The 21535-nt window shown below is 43.0% G+C and overlaps 2 protein-coding genes across 2 annotated transcripts; one reads left to right on the forward strand and one right to left on the reverse strand.

Moving 5' to 3' along the window:
• Nucleotides 1–227: 227 nt before the first annotated feature.
• Nucleotides 228–20149, forward strand: NUP210L (nucleoporin 210 like). The gene is made up of 41 exons (XM_026043249.1): nucleotides 228–237; nucleotides 600–801; nucleotides 1332–1468; nucleotides 1780–1911; nucleotides 2182–2275; nucleotides 2626–2776; nucleotides 2897–3029; nucleotides 3491–3649; nucleotides 4208–4276; nucleotides 4834–4940; nucleotides 5175–5315; nucleotides 5680–5817; nucleotides 6301–6456; nucleotides 6910–7108; nucleotides 7412–7557; nucleotides 8176–8397; nucleotides 8813–8986; nucleotides 9470–9662; nucleotides 9773–9861; nucleotides 10272–10376; nucleotides 10772–10873; nucleotides 11770–11898; nucleotides 12097–12224; nucleotides 12761–12893; nucleotides 13050–13112; nucleotides 13192–13371; nucleotides 14022–14102; nucleotides 14392–14523; nucleotides 14808–14966; nucleotides 15174–15265; nucleotides 15370–15544; nucleotides 15713–15888; nucleotides 16125–16345; nucleotides 16928–17064; nucleotides 17542–17668; nucleotides 17921–18070; nucleotides 18338–18588; nucleotides 18915–19119; nucleotides 19399–19503; nucleotides 19850–19924; nucleotides 20034–20149. The coding sequence occupies exons 1-41, from the start codon at nucleotides 228–230 to the stop codon at nucleotides 20102–20104; spliced, it is 5649 nt and encodes a 1882-aa protein (XP_025899034.1). The 3' UTR covers nucleotides 20105–20149.
• Nucleotides 20150–20338: 189 nt separating this feature from the next.
• On the reverse strand, nucleotides 20339–21306 carry RPS27 (ribosomal protein S27). The gene is made up of 4 exons (XM_026043175.1): nucleotides 21261–21306; nucleotides 20932–21040; nucleotides 20735–20845; nucleotides 20339–20519 (listed from the first exon to the last, which is right to left on the reverse strand). The coding sequence occupies exons 1-4, from the start codon at nucleotides 21264–21266 to the stop codon at nucleotides 20491–20493; spliced, it is 255 nt and encodes an 84-aa protein (XP_025898960.1). The 5' UTR covers nucleotides 21267–21306; the 3' UTR covers nucleotides 20339–20490.
• Nucleotides 21307–21535: the final 229 nt, after the last annotated feature.

Below are 21535 nucleotides of genomic sequence, written 5' to 3' on the forward strand. Positions count from 1 at the left end.
TCAACTTAACAGCTTACGTACAAAAGTCTTGTTTTTTTGGAGATATTTTGTGTACCCTGCTTGGGGGTGGGGGGGAAATGAAGCCTTCCCTCCCAGCCAGGTGTGCTCTTAAGTGATCAATGTCTTAATGAGGTACAAGCCATCCTGCAGTGCATTGGTGTGTTGTTGTCATGAGGTGCGAGTGTGGAGATGTGCCAAGCTCGCTGTGTGTAGCTTGTGGTTCAAGCATGCTGCTTGGTTGGAGCAGTTTTAGGGGCCAATCTGGAGGGAAAAAAAAAATAAAAAGAACCCTATCAAGTGTTTTGATACTAAAATTGAGGAGAAAAGAAAAAAAAAAAAAGGGAAAAATTGTCTTACTCTCTTTTGAAATAAAACCACCTCCCTCCACAGCGGTGTCAGTCTCCGGTGCTTTCCGTGTGGTCTCTTCTTCCGGCGGGGCGAGGGCGGTAAGGGCGGCCGGCGGCCGCGGTGCGGGCAGCGGCTCCTCCCGGTTTTACCTCAGCCCGGCGGGGGTTTTCCCGCCGCTGGCGGCGGTGGGCGGAGCGCGCATGCGCCGCGCTTGCGAGGCGGTTCCCTTTGCGCATGCGTCGCGCCACAAGGCGGGAACGGCGGGTTGCCGGCGCCGCCATTTTGCCTTTCCTCTGACAGAATGAGGCAGGCTCGACTGCCTGTGCTCCTCTGCTTCCCCTCGCTCTTTCTGGCCGCCGCCTTTAAACTAAACGTGCCCAAAGTGTTGTTGCCCTTCAGTCGGGAGCTCCACGTTCCCTTTGTGCTAGAGGCTGAGGGTGGCTGTTACTCCTGGTGAGGAAGAGGACGGGGTGCTAAGGGATTGAAGGATTTGTTATCCTTGATGAGAGAGGTGCTGCTTAGAGGGAGTGGGATGGGAGCCTTTTCTGGATAATAGGCCTGGAGAAGAATGTGTCTAAGGAAAAGTTGAAGAGAAAAAAACGTTGAAGGAGGGAAGAGGTTTGCCTGGGTTAGGATAATGTCAGGGGAGCACAAAAACCTGCCTTGCTTGGCTGCAAGAGGCCTTTTTATTTGGTTAGAGCCACAATGTTTGCTCTAAAGCTTTTATTCTAACTATGTGTCAACACCAAAACATGGGGGAAGGGTTGGGGGGCAAAAGCTTTTGGCCTGGTGCACCTTTGGAACAAGTACATCAGGTGTGCAGTCAGAGTAATATATTTTAAAAGGTTGTTGTAAGAATAAATATGAAAAAAGAAGTGTTTTGAGAGCAGTATTAATCTGCATTTCTTTAAGTTTGGGGATTTTTTTAAAGCACATTCATAGACACCCGTCTGAGTGGATGCGGGTTGGGATCTTTCTTTCAGGTACTCCACGCATCCCGATATAGTCAACGTGGAGCCCCTTTATGGGAACAGCACCGTGTGTTCACAGAAAGCCCTGCTGTCCGCTCAGGCGTCTCAAGCCGCCAAGTTCAGCAGCGTGGTGATAGCCGAGGAACGCGGTAGGTGGCAAAGGGAAAAATCCAGAAAGCAGCAAGTCGTTTGGGCCATGGGGATCTTTGTGGCAATCGAGGGTGGTGCGTATAGGTTTTAAGGAAGAATTTGTTTTTCTAAATATTGCAAAATATGTGGGATTGCAGCAGAGTTCCACGTCAGGCTTATCTTACTGAGAAACCTACAGCAACATCTTCTTTTTGCTCTGTGGGAAAGGGTGGTCTTTTATTTTTTTCCTTCCCCCCATAGTTTTTAATGTTTTTAAGCCAATACAAACTCGCAGATACTGAACTAAAGATAATTCATTCTCTTGTTATAGTGACAGGCCACCTACTTCGCTGTGATGTCATTGTTGATGTGATAGACAGTATTGAAATCGTCTCCCGAACTCGAGAGATCTATGTGGAAGATTCTCCTTTGGAATTAACTGTGAGAGCTCTGGATGTTGAAGGTATCGCTTGGGAGACAAATTCTCCTGCTACAATTCCAAATTTAAGCTCTTATTCCTGAGAAAGAAGTTCTTATTTACTCTCTTTTCTTTATACTTAGTGATACTGTTTATAATTGATATTGCTGGTCAGAATATTAGGAATCCAGGCAATTTTGAGACACTTAATTGGTTTGTTTTACTCTGTTGGGTGGAAAGAATCCGTCACTAAGAAGGTACAGTGACTTCCACTCTTCATGCTGATTTTCTTTTTTTTTTTTTTATATTCTTCAGGAAACACATTCAGCAGCTTGTCAGGAATGACTTTTGAGTGGAGTATTGCAAAGGATGACAACATGGAAAGTTTAAATCTTTCAAACAAAATAAGGTAAATATTAAAAATGATTAATGAATGCTCAGCACTGACCTGAATTCATCCTGGGATATTTCTAGAGTGGGTGGGATGTGGATGAATAAATTTGGACTCAACTTGGTAGGATGTGATTTGTCACTGTACCACCAGTAGGAATATTATATATTAATTTATGTTTTGGTCTTATGTGATTAATTCTGTGAGTAAAATTAGTAGTTTCAGTTTGCTGAAAGAAGGTTTTCTGTTTGAATTTGTGTATAATAAGTATTGCAGAGTTTGAAATAGTTTCAATACCCTGACCTCTTTGGTTCTAAAGTACCTGGAGATCGTTGTCTACCTGCCTAAGGTTATTTTGGTCTTGTCAGGATTTTAAGGTACTCGGAAGCTGAGTACTCTCCACCAGACTACATTGTTGATCTGGAAAGAGCAGAAAAACATGGAGATAGGATTCTAGTGTCAGGAATCAAAACTGGTGCAGCAATTATAAAAGTCCGAATACAGGAATCAACTTATAAGGTGAATAATTATTGTGAAAGTTTTTTTTTTTTTTTAAATCTTTATAAAAAGACTTTCCAGACTTTACTGAACTTTTTTTTTTTTTTTTTTTTTTTTTTTTTTTAATTGCCTTTCCATTAGAAAGTATCTGCTGCATTGGTACGTCTGCTGGTTCTAGAGAATGTGTTCTTGATACCTTCTCATGATGTTTACCTCTTGGTTGGAGCTTACATTAAATACCAAGTAGCTAAAATGATACAGGGAAAGCTTACAGGTAAATTCTTAGTTCCATTGTATTTTGCCATGTCTTCTTTTCTGTATTGTTTGTAGTTTTAGTTGGCAGAGAAATTGAGAAGTTTAGCTTAGAGCTAGTGAAATTGTGCTGTTAAGCAGTAAATACCTCACGATTCAGGTCTCACTAGGGCTGATTAGAGAGAGTAATTGAGAATATATGACTGGAAACAGGGGAAGTGGCAGGACTTCATTATGGTGTCAGAGTGGTAGTGGATTGAAGTTGCGTTCTAACACTTTCAAAATTTGTATACAGACACTGGAGAGATGAATTATCACACGTGCTTGCCAGCAGGGAGAGGATCTGTCAACGTACTACGTTGTTACACTGTTAATCTGCTGTCATTATTGTCAGGTCCTTGGATTGGTACCTCTGTAAAGAGCATGTTTTACAGGGAAGTGTAGCTGATTATAAAATCACTGTGATTTGTAACCCTTTTGCAGAAGTAGAATTGCCTCTTGAACATTATGAGCTTGAACTTCGTGATCAAGTTGTTGCACCTGGTGGGTCTGACCTTCTTCCAGTGGCCAGCCTGGAGGTGAAGACGGCCACTGTGAGAGCAGTGCAATTAGGACAGAGTAATCTCGTCTTTGCTCATAAAAGTATCCTTTTGAATGCAGTTTAAACTGTGTCTTTAGTGTTGGCATTTGGCTATTTTGATTTCCAAGCATGACCAACCCTAGTTATAAAAAAATATGTATTTTGGAGAGATTGTAAAGACAGAAGGGATTTTTGTGAGATCCTATCTTCAATTTCTCCAAATCCTTTATAGGGTATTTACTTTGCTTGGTTAATTTTTCCTCTTTTCATTCTGCGCCTTTCTTCCAGATAAGCATATCGATAGGTTCAGCATTCTGTTTCAAGAACCTCATTACAATTTTCCTGTGGCCATTCAGGAAGAGATCACTTTGTAGCCTGTGCAATTTCATTTTCTCTTGTTCTTCTGCATCGACAAGGACCCCTCTAGCCAATTCATTACACAATGTAGTTCCCATTGACAGTAACAGACACTCTTTGATGTCAGTGGAAATTGGATCAAGCCCCAGATTCCGATACTTGTTCTGTATTTAAACAGCTCGGAGGTTTATAGCTCACTAAGGGCATCTGTATTTTCTTTTCATAAAATGAAATCCTTAAAGACTTCCTATATAAGAACAAAGATATTCATATGCGAGCGGCATCTGGTTTTCCAAATTGCACTATCTATGTTGTAGAAGCTGGATTTTTAGGTAATGAGAAAATGAAAGATTGATGGTAAAACTCTCACATTTCATTTGATCAGGAAAATATTGCTTATCTAAAAAACCCTGCATTTGTTATGTTGCCAGGAGGCATCTAAATCTAAATCTTATGGCAGAAGCAGATTTCTTGTCTTTTCAAGTGCATTGGTTTGAAAATTGAAGTCCACTTAAATGAGTTTGATGGGCTGCTCTCTAAATTGAAGTAATTAACTAAATTAAAAGAGTGCCAAGAGAGAATGGGCCTCATAACTATGGAAAAAATGTCTTGATTGCCTTACAAGGCAATCTTTGTGGCAATCTCTGTTTCTTTGGCAATCTTTTTGTGCTGTTTTCTGGACTATCTATTTTTGTTGGCAAGTGGGTGTTCTGAATTCAAGGATTGCTTGTAAATGATACTGTGTGTTTTGTAGAATGGATAGTGAAAGCTCCTCTGCTTTGATCACTAATTCTTACCCAAAGAAACTTACTAATGAAAGATATTTTACCACCATTGGCTGTTGATGATGTTTGAGTTTTTGAAAGCAAACCAGATGTTTTTATTTCAGGTTTCACTGTCTATCCAGGAGACCGGTGGATTCTAGAAGTGAAGCGAGAGTATGTGATCACTGTGGACGTTTATGATAAAGACAGCACTAAAGTTTATTTGTCTGATGTGAGTATGTGTTTACTTAAAAGCAAGAGCAGCTGCCAAAGAAAATGTCACCTGCTGTGTTCCTGTCGTTGGGGATGTGTAAGGAATACAATACTCATGACCTTTGCAAGTTTATTGAGAGTGTCCAGAACATATTCCTCTTGAGAATTATCTTCTGCTGACAGATCATCTGTGCTCTGGCCAAGATCTTGTGGTCTTGGGGTGAGTAATATATTTCCTTTTGTCAAATTGCAGAACCTGAGAATAACTCACCAGTTTCCTAAGGAATATTTTGAAGAGTTCATTTCTTCTGATAATGGCTCTTACCATATGGTTCAGGTTCTAAAAGATGGTATCACAGGGATAAAAGCTGAACTGATTTCTGTACTCCTACAGGTAGGATGCGAAGGTGGTAATAACTTGTTTTGTTTCTTTTTTCCCCTCCGAATTTGTTCTGTATCACAGGTCATAGCATAATACTCTTCACAGATATGTGAAATTAACTCTTTATGATTCAAATATGTTACACTATATTTATCCTACATCGCAGGATATCCTATATCAAGTCTTCCTAAGTAATATCCACTGTAGATTCTGCAATTGTGAACAGTCCATTAAGATCTTCTTCAAAGAATGCCAACCTGTTCAAGATTAACTATAAATACTATTATCCCTCTTGTGCTGACAGCTAAGAGTGAGAATCTCCTTTTCATGGTGATGCACTTTGATGAAAGATTTTGCTTTCTTTCCTTGCTTACAGGATGGGACTGAGGCTTATTTACCTGTGCCAGTCCAACATGAACAAGAGGTGAAGATTTACCTTCCCATCAAGCTGACGCCTGCTTTCCTTGCGTTTCCTTATCATCCCACAGAAGTCTTGTATCGATATAAAGTTCAGGTAAAGTAGCCTGCAGCTTGGAAAATCATGAAAATCTCTCTGGTATGAGAGTCTTTTTTTCAGAAGAAGAATTAGTTAAAAGCTTGAAGGAGATATATTCCCAGGTCTCTTGTTGTTTACCTGGTTATACAGCGTTAAATCCCTGTGTCTTGGTTGAGAAAACGGATTTTCTTTTAATTTTACCTGAATTGTAAGATAAATGTTTTATGCCTAACTGTACAGTATATCATGAGACATACTAGATATTTGGTAAGTATTTTGAGATCTTCAGATGAAAAAAAATGACAGCAGTGCTGCAGTCATATTTGGGGGAGGTGTTTTGTTTTTTCCCCCCTGTTATTCCCTAGCTAAACAATGCAAACTTAGATTTTTTTTGCCATATCGGTAATGCTTGCTTTATGAAAGCATGTGACCCTCCTCCTGCTTCTACGACAGTGTTTATATTTGATGTCCAACGTTTGTCTTTTCCCTCTGTTTCTGTAGGTGGAAGGAGGCAGTGGCAATTTCTCATGGATTTCTTCTGATCAGACTGTGGCCACAGTCACTATAAAAGGAGTGGTGACGGGAGGTTCGATCCAGGGGCGCTGTACTGTTCAAGCGAGAGATGTACAGAACCCCTTTCATTATGGAGAAATACAGGGAAGTCTTTTTCTGAGCCAGTAGTTGCCACAAATGCTGCATTGTCCAACTTAGAAATTGAAAGCTTCTACTTGAAGATCAAAGTTTATTAGGCTCCTGCTTAAAAGTATTGTGCTTGATTCTGCCCTGACTTTTATTGCACTTTTCTATGTAGGTGGAATTATTTCCATTACATTGTGGTGAGTGAATAGCCTCACATCTTACTATTTTGTATTTATTGAGTATCAGATGCTTTTTAAAGCAGTAATATTTAGCTATTGAATTTAGCACCATTATTATTTTGTTAGTACTGTACAATTACTATAAAAACATCTCTAAACAGACAAACCCTCAAACCATTTTTGTGTAGTTTCATTTTGGAGGTGTTTGCTGCTCCAGCCTTGGGCATTAGGGCTGGGACACCGTTGTCCTGGCCCTTTCTGCTCTCAGACTGCTTCTGTTTTGCTAATCTAGGTGTACGTGGAGCGGCTGACAAAGATGGAACTTGTGCCATTTCATGCAGACATCGAGATTGGCCAAGTTTTGGAAGCTCCTCTCAAAATGTATTTCACGGACAGGGAAACACAAGAGAACGTTGCTTTTACTGACTGTTCCCTCTTACTTTTGGACATAAGCATGGAAAAGCAAGGAGTCTTTGTCCTTGCTGAAGAAGGTATGATAGATCAACTCCAGAATATTTGTTTGAATAGCAGTGTTTTAAACTACTTCCCTCACCCTCCGTTACAGCTTGCAAAGATTTCAGGATTTGTTAACAAGGTCTGTGAAAGTCATTGAGTTGAAGTGTCTTTTCTTGGAAGAGTCAATTACAAAGCACCACAACTAAAGGGATCACAGCTGTCTTGGAGATGGGACATTCTGGGAGACCTTTCAGAAACCTGAGTGGGGTTAAAGACTCCTTTACAGTTTAGCTTATCACTGATGCAAGATCTGCTGCAAAAATGCTTTTAATTTGTAGGTAACCAGAAGCCTGGTCAGACATTCTGCTCCAGCTTCCTATTAGAAGCAAAATCCTTGGGACACACATTGGTGACAGCAAGTGTTACAGTGTACCAGCAGTATTTTGAAACAAGTGCCATGTTTGCTGCTTATGAACCTCTAAAGGTGAGAGCTGCTCCATTCATTAACTCCCTCCCCATTTGAATTATTAAGTTGTTTGCAAATGACTGTATTACACGTTGCTAAATCCTGAATCATTCTCCAAGAAACAAATCTGCAGCTGGAAATTTGCTGACACCTGCAAAACATGAAGATCTCATGCTGACAGACCACTAACAGAAGGAAATTGGTTTAGCAGCTTGACTGTTGACTTCAGTGTTGTGAAAAAACAGCAGTGTGTTTTGGGTGATCTTCATTCTCTATGAATTGTGCTATTGCGTCAACGTGTTACCACATGTTGGCTAAAATTAGACTTGAATGTGTGTAGAATGCATGGAGAAGAGCAAATGTTCCTATTTTATAACTATGTGTAATTTCTTGCCTTCTTCTTGTATGGGAGGATGCCCCCAGATTCTGCTCCAGCATAAAAAAGCATAAAATAAGGTGCACGTCATCCAATTCTACCTTAAATATCCTTTATATTACAATAGTTGTAACAAAGCCTTGTTCTAAATGAGAGTCAGTTTCAATAGCTCCCTTTTTATGTCTCTTTTTACTTCCGTGCCTCACTGGAAAATTGTATTAAAGGTCACAATTTCAGCTCTCTTCTGTTCATGCAATCAGGCCGTAAACCCGGTAGAGTTGGCTCTGGTGACTTGGCACTCAGCAAAGGAGATGATATTTGAAGGTGGGCCAGGACCGTGGATTTTGGAGCCATCTCGTTTCTTCTCGGAACTAGCTGTGGAGCATGTGGAAAAAATTGAGGTTGTAGAAATCCGGCTTCCGATGAAAAGGAAACTGAGCCAGTATGTTTATCGGGTTGTATGCCTGGAGTTGGGGGAACAGGTAAAGGAAATAACTAATTTATAAGGCAATTTAATAAGCAGCTGCAAGTAATGTGGGTAAAATTACACATTTAGTCTCATCGATGTCATTTCCCTTCACTAGCGAGTGCGTAGCTTGAGTTAGTGTTATCTAAGCAAATGTATGTTTTGCTTTTCTTTTTACCCTGGTTTATTCATAATCCAACACTGTCAGCTTCTCTTAGAAGTAGATTTAGAAACGAAGTGTGGATCCTCTTCTGTCTGGTGTTTGTATCATATACGCGTAGAGAGATGTACATTTTTCACAGTCTGATACTGGCCTGTCCTTTCTTAAGGTCTTTACATTTAATCCCATTTTGGGACACTGTCCACATACCAGTTTATGCAGAATCAGAATGGAAGAATTTTTTGGGTAACCCTCTTTCATATCCTTGAAGGTTCTCACCTTCCGAGTGGGCAACCAGCCAGGAGTCCTGAACCCGAGTCCTGCTGTAGACGCTATCCAGGTGACATTCATTTGCGCTCATCCTGCAAGTATGTCCGTGACTCCGGTGTATGAAGTGCCTGCAGATATTCCCCCTTGTCCCGTGCCACAACACAGCAAACAACTGGTAAGACTTGAAATGGGCTAAGAACCCTACGTTCTTTTCGGGGATGCTTGGGAATCCGGTATGTTAAAGATATTTCTTGTGCTTAAAGAAAAAGGTATGTGGTGTTAATTGGTAATACAGAGCACTCTTGTTGAAGAGTTGTTACCTGGTAGTGAAATAACTTTCATCAGAACAAATAACTTGAAGTCAGGCCAGTCCTGACTTCAGGACTGTTGCAGACAGTTTTCTCTGTTCTGTGCAATTTGGCAGTAATTGGTTTTGTGAATAGCAAAACCCAAAAAAGAATCCTAGTAGCCTGAGTTCTTTAATATTTTGGAGCGATAAAGCTGTAGTTGAGATGAAAGAAAAGCTGCACTGTTAAATAGAAACTTATCCACCCAGTTTGAGTCGTTCTTTTTTGGGGAAGTGAAAGTGTTTCTTAAGTTAGTGCCTTAAGTCAGGCACTAAATGATTAACATCAAAATTCTGTTACTTTGGGTGTAGATCCCCATATCCAGTTTGAGGAACACAGTTTTGGAGCTGGCTGTGTTTGATCAACAGCAGCGGCAGTTCGACAACTTCAGTTCTCTGGTGGTGGAGTGGAAATCATCCAATGAAATCCTCGCTCGCATTTCTCATCCTACAGCCATGAAGATGGTGCCCAAAGATGGGGGGACTGGACAGACCAGGCTGCATGGTACTGCCCAGTTTTGTATGCTGGATTCCAACGGAATCAGTAGGAGTTTTATCTCTGTTTACATCAGGGCATTCAGGGGGGGTTGTTTTGTTTTCATATGTTATTTATAGGGCATCAGCTTCTTGAAGTGCACCAAATCAAAGGAACTGTTCAGGTTGGAATCAGCTTTGTGCGTTACGCAGCAAGAGGTAGCCCCAAAGTGAGTAAGAACAGGTCGTCCTGCTTTAGATTGATCTTCCTTGCAGGCTACTACTGCAGTTTGACAAGCTGGTAGTCAAGGGTTGGGCAGTAACATCCTATTTTTGGCTCTAAATATCAACCTTTGCAGTTTCACAATGAGAGTTTTGCTGCAGAGTGTGCAGCTCTTTGGGAGCAATGCTCATTTTCTGCAGTAACACTTTCTTTCTGGTTCTAAATATCAACCTTTGCAGTTTCCCAATGAGAGTTCTGCTGCAGAGTGTGCAGCTCTTTAGGAGAAATGCTCATTTTCTATCTCCACAGTTGTGGCTTTTTTTTTTTTTTCCTGTGTAAAAGAAAGAAGAAAATGATGCTTTTTTGACCTGCAGGAATACTAATGTAATTTCTTTCTAACTTTGTTTGCATACTTAGGAAGTGTCTGATTTACATATCTCTGTTTCTGTGGAGTTCCTGTTGGTGGAAGATGTGAGAGTTGTGCCGGATAATGTCACTATATATGATCATCCTGCTGTAAAGGTAAGAACGCTGTTAGCAAACTTTTTTGTGTCTCAGCATTCTTTGATAATCAAATTGTATGGCCTTGTATGATCAAGACATGTTTCCTAACTGTTTCTGGAAAGCAACAATCAGCCCTTTCATAAAATTCATGAGCCCTTTTCACTTTGTTTCCGCAAACAATAAGCTTCTTTATTTTCCTTTATTATCCGAAGTATTGTTGGATAATAAGTGCAGCTTTTATGCTGTGACAACAGGTCATGTCATCATTTAGGATCCAATAGCTGAGATTCTTATTACAGCTTTTGTTCCATTCTTACTTTATTAGCAGAACTCCTGCTAATAAAAGATGGTGGTGACTTCAGATTTTACAGGCCATTTCATTTGATTTTATTTGATTTTGTTTTCTTTGACAGGAGCTATTTGATCTAGTGGAAGGATCTGGATACTTCCTGGTTAACAGCAGTCAGTATGGAATAGTAAACATGACATATTTGGAGGCGGAAAGTGCCAGTGAGGTGAACACATTCAGGATGGTTTCCCCTGAAGAAATCTGGCTTCAGAATTTGGAAGAGAGGTTCATCCTCTGGGAAGAAGAAATAAATTATTTTCTTCTTTTACGTATCTCAGTCATTTCTGTCCTTACAGCTGGTAGATATATTCCATTTGAGCGTCCCAGAACACTTCATCATAAGCAATTATGTAATGTAGGCCGGATACTTGCTTCAGTGAACATGAAATTAAGATAGATTCTGATCCTTATTGCAAATGTTCCATATTAATGTTATGTAGATACTCTTTATTCCTTATTCAGAACTTAGCTGATTTACACATGCTGAATGGACTGAAATTTTCAGTTAGTACAGTTTCTTTATCAAAATTCCTTCATACAGTTTTCTATGTTGCTATATCCTCTAGCTATAATTGTAGTATAATTGTAGTACAGATTGTTATTCTGTATAATAATCCATGGGATACAAGTTAGCAAGAAATCAAACTTCTGTTTGATTGTGGTGTTAGAGAAATTTAAGTGTCAGAGAAGAAACACTTTGAAGTTTTGTCTGCTGCATAGTTTCGAAGCCCAATTTGTTGCAACCTTTGAAATTATGGAAGACAAGGCACTACTCGCTTTATTGCAGGAAAGAATTTTGTGATGAACTGTGGGCTGTAAAGCGTTTCTTACGTCAGATTAGCATAGTTGCCTCCCAGTTGTCAACACAGGTGACTCGAGCAGTGGCTTTTGAGCAGAACTAAAACCTCACTTGTATTGTTTACAGAGAAGTTAAACATGCATGTGTATATATATGTATACCTACATATATATATATAATATAATATATATATATATTTCTCCTTACTAAGTGCGTGTGATCTCTTCAGTTATTATGACTGTGCCTCTTTGCTTTGTTTTCAGGTCATCCCTTTGATGCCTGGATTTCTAAGCCTGGAAATCTATGATCTCTGTTTGGAGTTCTTGGGACCAGTGATGGCATCTCTGCGGGTGTCTGACATACATGAGTTGGAGGTGGATCTCATTGACAAGGTGACGCAGTCCTAGGGAAACTCAGAGGTTTCTTAAACTTCATGTGGTAGGAGATATTTCCTTGCCCACGGAAAGGAGGCAGCACTGAGAGCTAAATCTTAGGATGAAGCATTCAGAGCAGCACAGAGGCACGGAGCCTTCAGGAGCGGGTTCTTTCAAGTGTTCTTTGCCCCCATCCTGTTTCTCTCTTCAATCTAGCTCGAGCTCGGCAAGTCTCTTCTTGTCACTGTTAGAGTCCTGGGTTTTCAGCAGCTTCCATTCCAAAGTAAATACTTCAAGTACATGAAGCTGGAACTGCAAGCAGCATCTCCTATTGTTACACTTGTGTGAGTATTACAGCTGGCAGGCTGCAACAGTCTTTTCTTAAGTACTCACCGGTAAGTATCCATCCTGTACTGAAAAACAGGACTGATAATTACAGAACAAACCCTATTTACAACCCCCTAGCTATTCACTGTTAACTCTATCAATGTTGGAGTGTAAGAGCAGGTGGGAGTTCTCAGGAGAATACCTTTGTTTGTGAGGGATTTCATTGGTATTTGTAAAGCTCTCTGAGCATCTTGCTCGCAGATCCCACTGCCTGTTCTTCCATGTTACTACTATAAGCCTAATAAATACATCTGAAACACAGTTAAATACATAGTGGATAAAATAGCTCTGATGCACATATTTCTTGCTGCATGCTGTGGTATTTTGCCGTGCAGAGCTGTATTCATCATAAATATAAGTCTTTAGCTATCTCTGAGCACAAGCCTCCATATTACAGTAGTCACAAAGTCACCTATTCCAGTCCCTACCCAAGTTACCTTATAGTTACAATAGAGAAAATAAAAAGTGAAGTCATGGCCAAGTGTTTTCGCAGCCAAATGGAAGAAGTGGATGAGTATTCTGAAGTTTACATGCTCCAAGCTGCTGCTGTCGGCCAGACAACTCTGGTAGCTACTGCCTGGAACAAAATGGGAAGAAAGTTTACTTCTTCCCCTCAGAAAATTCAAGTAAGAATCCACAACTTTTAAATCTACTTATAATAACACCAGGATGGCCTATGTTGAGTTCTGTTTAGTGATGTAACACCCAAAACAAACGTGTGTAACAGTTTACAACAGAATATTTTCCTCTTTTTTTTTTTTTTTTTTTTTTTTTACCAGCAGGTATTTCCTCCATTTAAGCTGGTTCCCAAGAAAATTATTCTTATCCCTCAAAATATGATGCAGGTGACCATTATTTCTTCTGAACAAATGTATGTGTGTTTTCCTCAGTGAAGATCACATTGTTTATTTGAATATATGGCAGGTGATGTCAGAAGGCGGCCCCCAGCCCCAGTCCATCATCCACTTCTCTGTCACTAACCGTTCTGTGGCAGAGGTTGACAGGCTCGGACAAGTAACTGCAAGGAGAGTTGGAACAGCCACAATACAGGGTGCTATTCAGGCTGTTAGTGAAGACACAGGAAAAATTACTGTTTTTTCACAGGTATCATTCCCTTATATCCTTTATTATCTCATCATTTCCCTTCTGTTCACAAGTTACGTTAATGATTTGTCACGTTTTTCAGTCATATCAGTTGCCTTGATCTTGAAAATCAGTCTGGCCTTGATAAGCTTCCATTAATGGCACAGTTTAATCTCATACTTGCACTGTGATAACCTCGAACAGAGGCTACTGCAAAGTTGCTCTTTGGTTACTCTTGGTTACTCTTACAGTAACCAAGAAGTGAGGCTGTACAAAGTTGGATGGGAAGCTGGAATCTCTATGTGGACTTTTTTCTTGTGTTTACTCACGGATTAAATACTACCCTTATATCCCAGAAGGTGGCCCCAGAGGGACATAAAGAGAGTATTTAATCCATGAGACTAGTTAATCAAATAGCTTTAAAAGAAACCAAACTGTGTTAGGATTGTCAGAAGTTACGGGCATTTTAGAGGTGCCAGTTTCTAGCAACATGCCAGTGTGACCAGCCCACAAGAGTGGAGGCTGCTGGGGATGGACTAGCTAAACCTTCCCTGCTTGGCAAAAATGAGCCCTTAATCAAGGGCTAACTTTCAAAGGTAGAGCTAGAGCCTGCTTGAAACTGTTTAGTTTAGTGAGATGTCTCAGAGCTTAGTCATTGGTTTATTTTGCAGGATGAAGTGGAATTAGAAGTAACTCAGTTAAGAGCAGTAAGAATTCATGTTCCTGTCACAAGACTTGTAACAGGCACTGAGGTAGGTGTTCACTTGATACTGAAAACTACTAATGGCAAGAAGCTAAGAATAACATTCTCACTCTAATAGGCTTGTGTGATGCCTAAGTTACTATAGGTTTAAAATTCATGATAACACAATTCTTCTCCTCCCAATACATGGGCTTTGACTTTTAATTTCTATTAAAAGTGCATACACTAAACCTTAATCCTTCGTCTGCTTGTGCCATGGGCTGGAGATGAGAAGCACCTATTACAGGAACCACGAGATGATTTCTGGTTTCTGTGGTGACAATATTGTTCCTTTGCAGATGCCAGTCTATGTGATGGGGCTGACCAACATGCTGAATCCATTCTCCTTCGCTAATGCTAACCCGGAGCTCGTATTCCAGTGGTCAGTGAGCAAGAGAGATGTCCTAGACCTTCTTTCTCGACAAACGGAGGTAGGGAGGAAACCACTAGGAATGTGTTCAAGAGCCAGGACAGTTACTGAAAGTAACAGGCAGGCAACATGTAGAATTCTTAACTGAGCAGATGGGCATTGCCTCAAATGCTCTATGGGTCAATTACTATCTTCCCAATCTCATTTAATTAGTATACTAAGCTAGAGCATCTCATGGCTTCTCCATCTTTCCTGTCTCCGAATCTTCACAGCATGCCAGCGTTTTAGCCATTTAACCCAAGGATTGGATGATCCGTTGTGAAAACTGGGTTTTCTCTCTGCCAGGTTTCTGTTCAACTTCCAGCAGAGAGAAATTTTGCCATGGTCATCTATACAAAAGCAGCAGGTCGAACCACTCTTAAAGTGACCGTGCAGTGTCTGAATGCATCTGCTGGACAGTTTGAAGGAAACCTCACCGAACTGTCAGATGAAGTGCAGATCATGGTGAGCACTCCTGCTTCTGCACATCAGTAGAGGCAGCGTATTTGGAGTGGCCACAAATTTGTGGGCAGCATGTGTAGACACATGCATCCAACCAGCTTCATTTGGGGCATAAAGAGGTTTCCAGCCCCTTTTGAGAGCTTTACATCCCCTTTCGTTCGTGCCTGTGTGTTCTGTTTCTCTGTGTAACGGTATCTTTTCTGCCTGTAGGTATTTGATAAGCTGCTACTCTTCTCTCCTCCCTTTTCCACTCAGCAAATTTTGATGTCTACAAATTCACAGCTTAGGCTGCTCACAAACAGGTGGGCTGCTGATGCTTCTCCTTGCTTTAGTGGCCATCATTTAAAGTGAAACCAACTGTCAGCCTGTCAGAGTCTCACAAACTTCATTTTTCTTCTTGGCTAAGGGAAGGGGCAGCATTTGTGAGCACTCAAATCTTGCAGTGTTACCCCAACTCTTCCGTCCTTGAGGAGCATGATCAGGGTCTCCTGAGAGCCGGAGCTGTCACTGGCACTGCGGTGTTGGAAGTGACTTCTCTAGAACTCTTTGGAATCAACCAGACATTCATAACTGGCGTCCAGGTAAAATCTCCCACATACGCACATTGTATCCTTGGGAATAGTCAATTATTAAAAAAAAAAAAAGACATGGACAAACACCGAGACTAAATATCTTTTTTTTTTTTAACCTTTTCCCAAAAAAAGCAGAAAAAAAAAGGTGGGTTCTTGTTTGTCTGTTTTTTTCTACAGGTGGCGCCTGTGACCTACTTAAGGATAAGTGTCAGTCCCAAACTGTATACAAGCAACAGTGTCCCACTGCATGCACTTCCCCTTGGAATGTCCTTAACCCTCACGGTCCAGTTCTACAACAACATCGGGGAGAAATTCCATGCCCAGAACACGCAGCTTTATCTCGCCCTGAACAGGTACGGTCTGGAGAGCATTGGCAGGGGGCTAGTAGAGAAATCAGAGCTCGCATGGAGTTTTTTACATCACAATAGAGATGAAAAGTTGCACCCCAAACCAGAAATGTTTGAAACCAGCTGCCAGATCTGAGAGCCATTCTGCCAAAGCAGCACTTGGATTTTTTATACATCAAATATATAACTTGGGATGTGGGGAATGTAGCCATTTTCTCTTGATTGGACATCTTTGCTTTCAGAGATGACTTGCTGCTCATTAGACCCGGGAATAAGAATTACTCGTACATAGCTCAGACTGTGAACAGAGGAGTGACGCTCCTGACGATCCAGGATGAGAAGCGCCAAGGGATGGCCGACTATATCCCTGTGCCTGTGGATTATGCCATCAGGCCAAATCTCTCAAAATCCATTGCCGTAGGAGATGTCATCTGTTTCAGCTCCCCCCTTGTCACCCAAGATGGTTTGTATGTTTTTTCCATAGTCTCCGTGTAGGTTTTTAAGTGACGAGACTCATTATTTTCTGGTTAGGTTTCAAAAACCGAGCAACATCAGATTGGCAAATTTTAATGGGAGAACTCTACGAATAGTGAGCATTTTTAAAATCAAAAGTAACCAGAGAGTCTTCCAAGGAATGTTAAAAACCTCCCATTGTGTGAGAGTTCATGTGAGCATTCTTTTTTATTCCCTGAATCCCAGAATTAACCTTTGAGATTACAATCCTAGTTTATTCAAGTAAATAACATTTACAAGCTCTCAGTCCTGGAGATTAAGCAGACAACGGATCAGTGTGATTTCCTCTGTGGGGAGAAGGCTCATGTAATGTGAATATTTAAAATAATTCATTCTGGGAGGTCTAAAAGGAAAAGACCTGTGAATTTCAGTTTACCGTATGAACTCCCTAAATACACCCAAAACGTGAGAGGCAGGTGTTTATTTTCACTACAGTAAATAAATCCTTTTCATTAGAGATCCCTCCCCAGTCACTAATCCTCCCCAGTAGAGACCACTAGGCAAAATCGAGCTTGTAAATTGGTGTTTGTAGGTGAACCTGGGCTGTGGCACATTTCCCCCCGGGATGTGCTTGAAATAGACCCTGTGAGTGGAGCAGCATTTGTTGAAAATACTGGAACAGCAACAATCTTCTATGACATCCCAGGGATAGAGAGAACGTATCGAGAGGTATTTGTCACGCTGTCGTGGGAGAAAACCAGCTTGCTGCTGTGTACCAAGAAGTATTTTTTTATATATGTAGTATTCCAGAGAATTCTGAAAGAATTGGTTGGTTTTTGTTTTGCTTAGAAGGTCTGTTGCACATGTATGTAACACAGTGTTAGGGCAGTGATTGAATTTGTTACTGGAAAGACTGCAGAGCTTTTATTGTAACCTGATGCATGACAGCTTATGTACCTCAGTATAAAAACACACCTGCAAGTAAAGGACCAGATAAAACCAAAACTGTAAGGGCTTAGTTCTCACTTGTATTAGAGATGCTTCTCGGTGCTCTCACTAGTATAAATACGACTGATTTTTTAACAATAAGATTAAATTAAGAGAGTTCTGAAGAATAGCAAAAGAAAAACTAAGCAGTAAAATTCCCTACTATGTTTTGAATCAACCAATATTTTGGACACAATTCTACTCTTATTAATATTCCAGATAATTGTCAATGGGTCCTCAAGAATAAGTCTGCAGATAGGTCAGAAAAACTATTTAACAAATATTCCAGATTCTTCTGCATTCCAAGTTCTTGTTGCCACAAGCAGTGGAAGAGAAACCCTGAAGGGTAGGAATTCATATTACAGTCATCTAGTTTATTAATAAAGCATAATTTGAGCTTTTTGCTCCCTAACTTACGTGAGCTACAACCCCCTCCCTGTAACTTCAAAGCCATGAGCTACTGTTGAGAAATCAGCTTCTGATGAGGAAACATTAGAGTGACAACTGAACCATTTTATGCATTAAGGGAAATTTCACCTTGTTTTGTTCAAGTTGCCCACTGAGAAATAGCAACTCATTTATTTATTTTCTCCTTTAGGCCCTTGCAGCTCTCTCCACTTCAGCGCAATCACAGAGCTCCTTCACCCAGAGTCTCGCTTGATATGTCAAGTAGAATTCAGCAATAATGTGCTAGATGTATCAGCAAGTGAAGTATTTCTTGTGCGGTCGGAGTTTAGCATCCAGAAAGGTGGGTATGACCTCTCAAACCGAGTGGAATACAGGGAATTTTCATGACTGTTTTTTCCCTCTGGTCATTTCTTTCCCCTTCATTTCAGACTGTCAGGTAACTCCCAAATTTGCGAAATATTTTTATGGTGATTTACTGGGACTAAGAATACATGAACGATCCCCTTGAACCCTGCACCTTCCTTGCCCTCCACCCCAGCAGCTCCTGTGAGAACCATTCACACACAAGCTGTCTGCTCACAGCAGCTTTTCACTGTCTTGAATTCAGGTCTTTACGTCTGTGTCATCACTGCTAAGCCCCAGCCTGAGGAAGTCCTCCTGGCTCTGAGTTTTGCTGATGCCCCCGTGTTCGTGACGGTCTCCGTCTCCAGCGGACAGAACGCGGGTGAAATGCAAAGACTCCAAGTTCCCTTCCTCCCTGCGTTTTATGTCAACCAGTCAGAACTAGTTTTTAGTACCAAAGAGCTAAGTGGCATGCTGAGAGTGCTGGGAGCTGAAAAAGTGTTAGAAAAACTGGAGGTACGTGGAAAGTCTTCTACCCATAGCCCTGGGCCTGGAAATACATCAATACAGACTTGTCAGAAGGCACCGGTGGAAAGAATGTGGTTTGGGGCAGACTTAGCCCTGTCTGTTAAGACAGGTGTTTAGATCATTTAAAACAATCCTGGGAAACGGACTGTTCAACAGTTTCCATATTTGAAAGCACAACTGGGTTGGGTTTTGTGCATTTTTCTTCCCTCCCTGCAGAAAATGTGTTAAGGCAACCTTACAGAAGCACATAATAGCGAGTCATAGCTAGGACTGCTTTTCCTTGTAAAGCTTTGGGGTTTTCTCTGCTTTGAAAGGTTCAGCCCAGCTCCCCTGCTCTGGTAGTGGGATATCCTCAATACTCCCTGGACATGCCTGGACTTGTCTCCTACCCGGTCACGGTGGCCAACTTGAGCTCCCTCCAGCAGAGGCCAGCACCAGCCCTCATCAACATCTCGTGCGTTCTCACAGGCCAGAGGGCTGCGGTGGCAGTGAGAGGCCTCCCGGAGGAGCCTGCACAGGGTAAACAGCCGGGGGGCTCCTTGGGCTCCAGGGATGCAGCTCAGCTCTCAAAGCCCTGCCCTAGCTGCACGATTCTGTGTTACCAAAAGCATTACTGCTCCCACCAAAACAAAAGCAGACAGCGTTCATGTCTCCACTGCCCAGCTCCCAAGCGCATCAGCCATCCCCTGTCACCAGCTGCCCGTAACAGGCAGTTAAGGGACTACTTATTCTTTGAAATTCTTACAACCATGTGGAGGCTGCCCCTACCCAGTACTCACTCTGCCCTTTAAACCGTAGGTGAATGCAGTGACATCGGAATCATTCGACAGCTCATGAGCTCTTACCAGATTCTGCTCTTCACTCTTTTCGCTGTTTTAGCCTCCACAGCTGTTATCTTCCTCAGTAAGTGAAAGACTTTAATAAAGCTTAAGGTTTTCTTAACTTTTTAATCTTCAGAGCGAGTTCTGAAGCTCTGCTTTTCCCATTGCCCTATTTTGAGCCTTAAATTGATGCACTTCTTAGGTCAAAGCTTCCTAGGTTAGACCTATTCTAGCAGCACCAGGTTGATTTTTCTTAAGCATGAAGTACTCATTCCTTTAGCTACAAATTAATCCAAAACTCAAGAGGAAAAGGGGTGACAAAGAAAACCTTTCAACTGCAGCACTCACAATAGCCTGAAGTTCAAGCAGCCGCTCTTGCACATGGCTTAAAGGTGCTCCAGGGTCTAAGCAGGTTGTTATTTCGACAGCATACAATGCTTTCCTGACCAGAGTGCAAACCGTGCCTATCGTGTACGTTCCTGCCGCTCCTGCGTCGCAGACAGGTAAACCTGCGCCTTTTTTGGTGGGGGGAAGTTCTCTCACACTGCATTTTGTCACAGTTGTATATACGTTACTATTCACACCAGCTTCCCTTTCCCTCCTTCATTTCAGAATACTCTTCTCCTGCAGGTTCCTCCCAGGGAAGAGGCAGGACTCGGCTGTGGCTCTGGAGCACGCACTGATGGGAGGACACGCGCGGAGCGGTGAACAACACGGGGCCCTGTGGTTTGCACCCAAATATAGTGAAAATATATAGGTAAAATATAGGTAAAATAAATGGAAGTCTTTGAGTTTCAGGTCAGGTGAATTACTGAGAAAACTGCTGTCTTTTTTCCTCACTGCAGGGGAAATCAGAGGGCAAAATCAAACTGATCTGCTTACATTTTATCCAAAATTTATTGACTGAGAGATGGGTGGGGCTACAGGGACAGCATGGAAGTCACATTCTCGGTTCAAATTCCAAGTTCACCTGGCTGAAGCGCTTGGGTCACTCCTGAACCAAATCCCGCGCTCTTCCTCTGCGCAGCCATCTGTGCACGTAGTCCCAGCCACCTCGGGAGCCTTTCCTTTAATGCTGCTTCCGTCTGAAGGAGCATCCTGCACGGAGAGGAGGCAGAACAGTGAGCAACTCGGCCGCCCTTTCAGCCTCTTCGGAAACGTTTCCCATCGGTTAAATCACACGTAACGCCAAGCACAGAACCCACAGATTACCACGACGTTTGCTAGCCATAAAATGGCTTTTTTTGAGGAATCGGGGCTGAGCCAGGAGCTGAAAGCAGCAGCCCGCGGCGCCCACGCGGGGAGGCACCCACCTTCTGTGAGCCTCGCCTTGCCGCCCGTGGGCTGGCACAGCACCGTGGAGCAGCCCACGCACAGCACCACGGTCTGCGCGTGGCTGAACACCGTGGTGATCTTGTAGCAACCTGCGCGGGGAGGGAGAGCGGGGAAGCGCCCGTTAACGGGGGCAAGGTCCCCGCGGGAGGCGGCGCGCGCGCCCCCGCCGCCCTACCTGGGCACTTCACGTCCATGAAGTAGGAGTTGGGGCTCTGCACGAGGCGCTTCTTCTTGTGCTTGCGCTTCTCCTCCTCGGGCGAGGGGTGCAGCAGGTCCTTGGCGAGCTGCGGGGACAGCCCCGCTCAGCGCGGCCCCGGCCGCGGCCCCGGCCCGCCCGCCATCTTGCGCCCCCGCCATCGCCTCCCGCCCGCCGCGCACAGCACATGGCGGCGCGCAGGGCCCGGCCCGGCCCGTCCCGGCCCGCGCCGCGCGCCCTGCCCGCCCCGGCCCGGTGTGGCGGCGGCCAAGGCCGCGCCGCGGGGCCCGCGCCCGCCCCGCACTCACGGGCATGTTCGCGTGGCGGCAGCCGCGACCGAAAAGGGGCCAGGCCGGAAGTGGCGGCCGCTATATCCGCTCCGGGGTTTCCCCCGCACGGGCGGAAGTGAGTGGCGGCCGTCGGGCGGCGCCATGTTGAGAAGGGCAGGCGGTGGGGAGAGGGCGCGCGGCGGCGCGGCCATGTTGGGAAGGTCTCCGCGTGGCGCGTGACGTCAGCAGGCAGCGGTTCCTCGCCGTGGCGTCACGGCGGCGGCGCTGACGTCACGGCCGCGACGATGGGGCCC

The sequence above is a fragment of the Nothoprocta perdicaria genome, unplaced genomic scaffold (assembly GCF_003342845.1).
Source record: "Nothoprocta perdicaria isolate Ctin4 unplaced genomic scaffold, notPer1 scaffold_323, whole genome shotgun sequence".
In the NCBI taxonomy this organism is placed as follows: Eukaryota; Metazoa; Chordata; class Aves; order Tinamiformes; family Tinamidae; genus Nothoprocta; species Nothoprocta perdicaria.

What these genes read in the sequence shown, in the direction of transcription:
- RPS27 (XM_026043175.1), bottom strand. An exon ending in CATGGACGTGAAGTGCCCAG is followed by an intron (nt 20,846 to 20,931) that starts GTAGGGCGGCGG and finishes CTCCCCGCGCAG; the next exon opens with GTTGCTACAAGATCACCACG. An exon ending in CAAGGCGAGGCTCACAGAAG is followed by an intron (nt 20,520 to 20,734) that starts GTGGGTGCCTCC and finishes CTCTCCGTGCAG; the next exon opens with GATGCTCCTTCAGACGGAAG.
- NUP210L (XM_026043249.1), top strand. An exon ending in TGTAGAAGCTGGATTTTTAG is followed by an intron (nt 4,277 to 4,833) that starts GTAATGAGAAAA and finishes TTTTTATTTCAG; the next exon opens with GTTTCACTGTCTATCCAGGA. An exon ending in TGGAAGAGAAACCCTGAAGG is followed by an intron (nt 17,669 to 17,920) that starts GTAGGAATTCAT and finishes TTTCTCCTTTAG; the next exon opens with GCCCTTGCAGCTCTCTCCAC.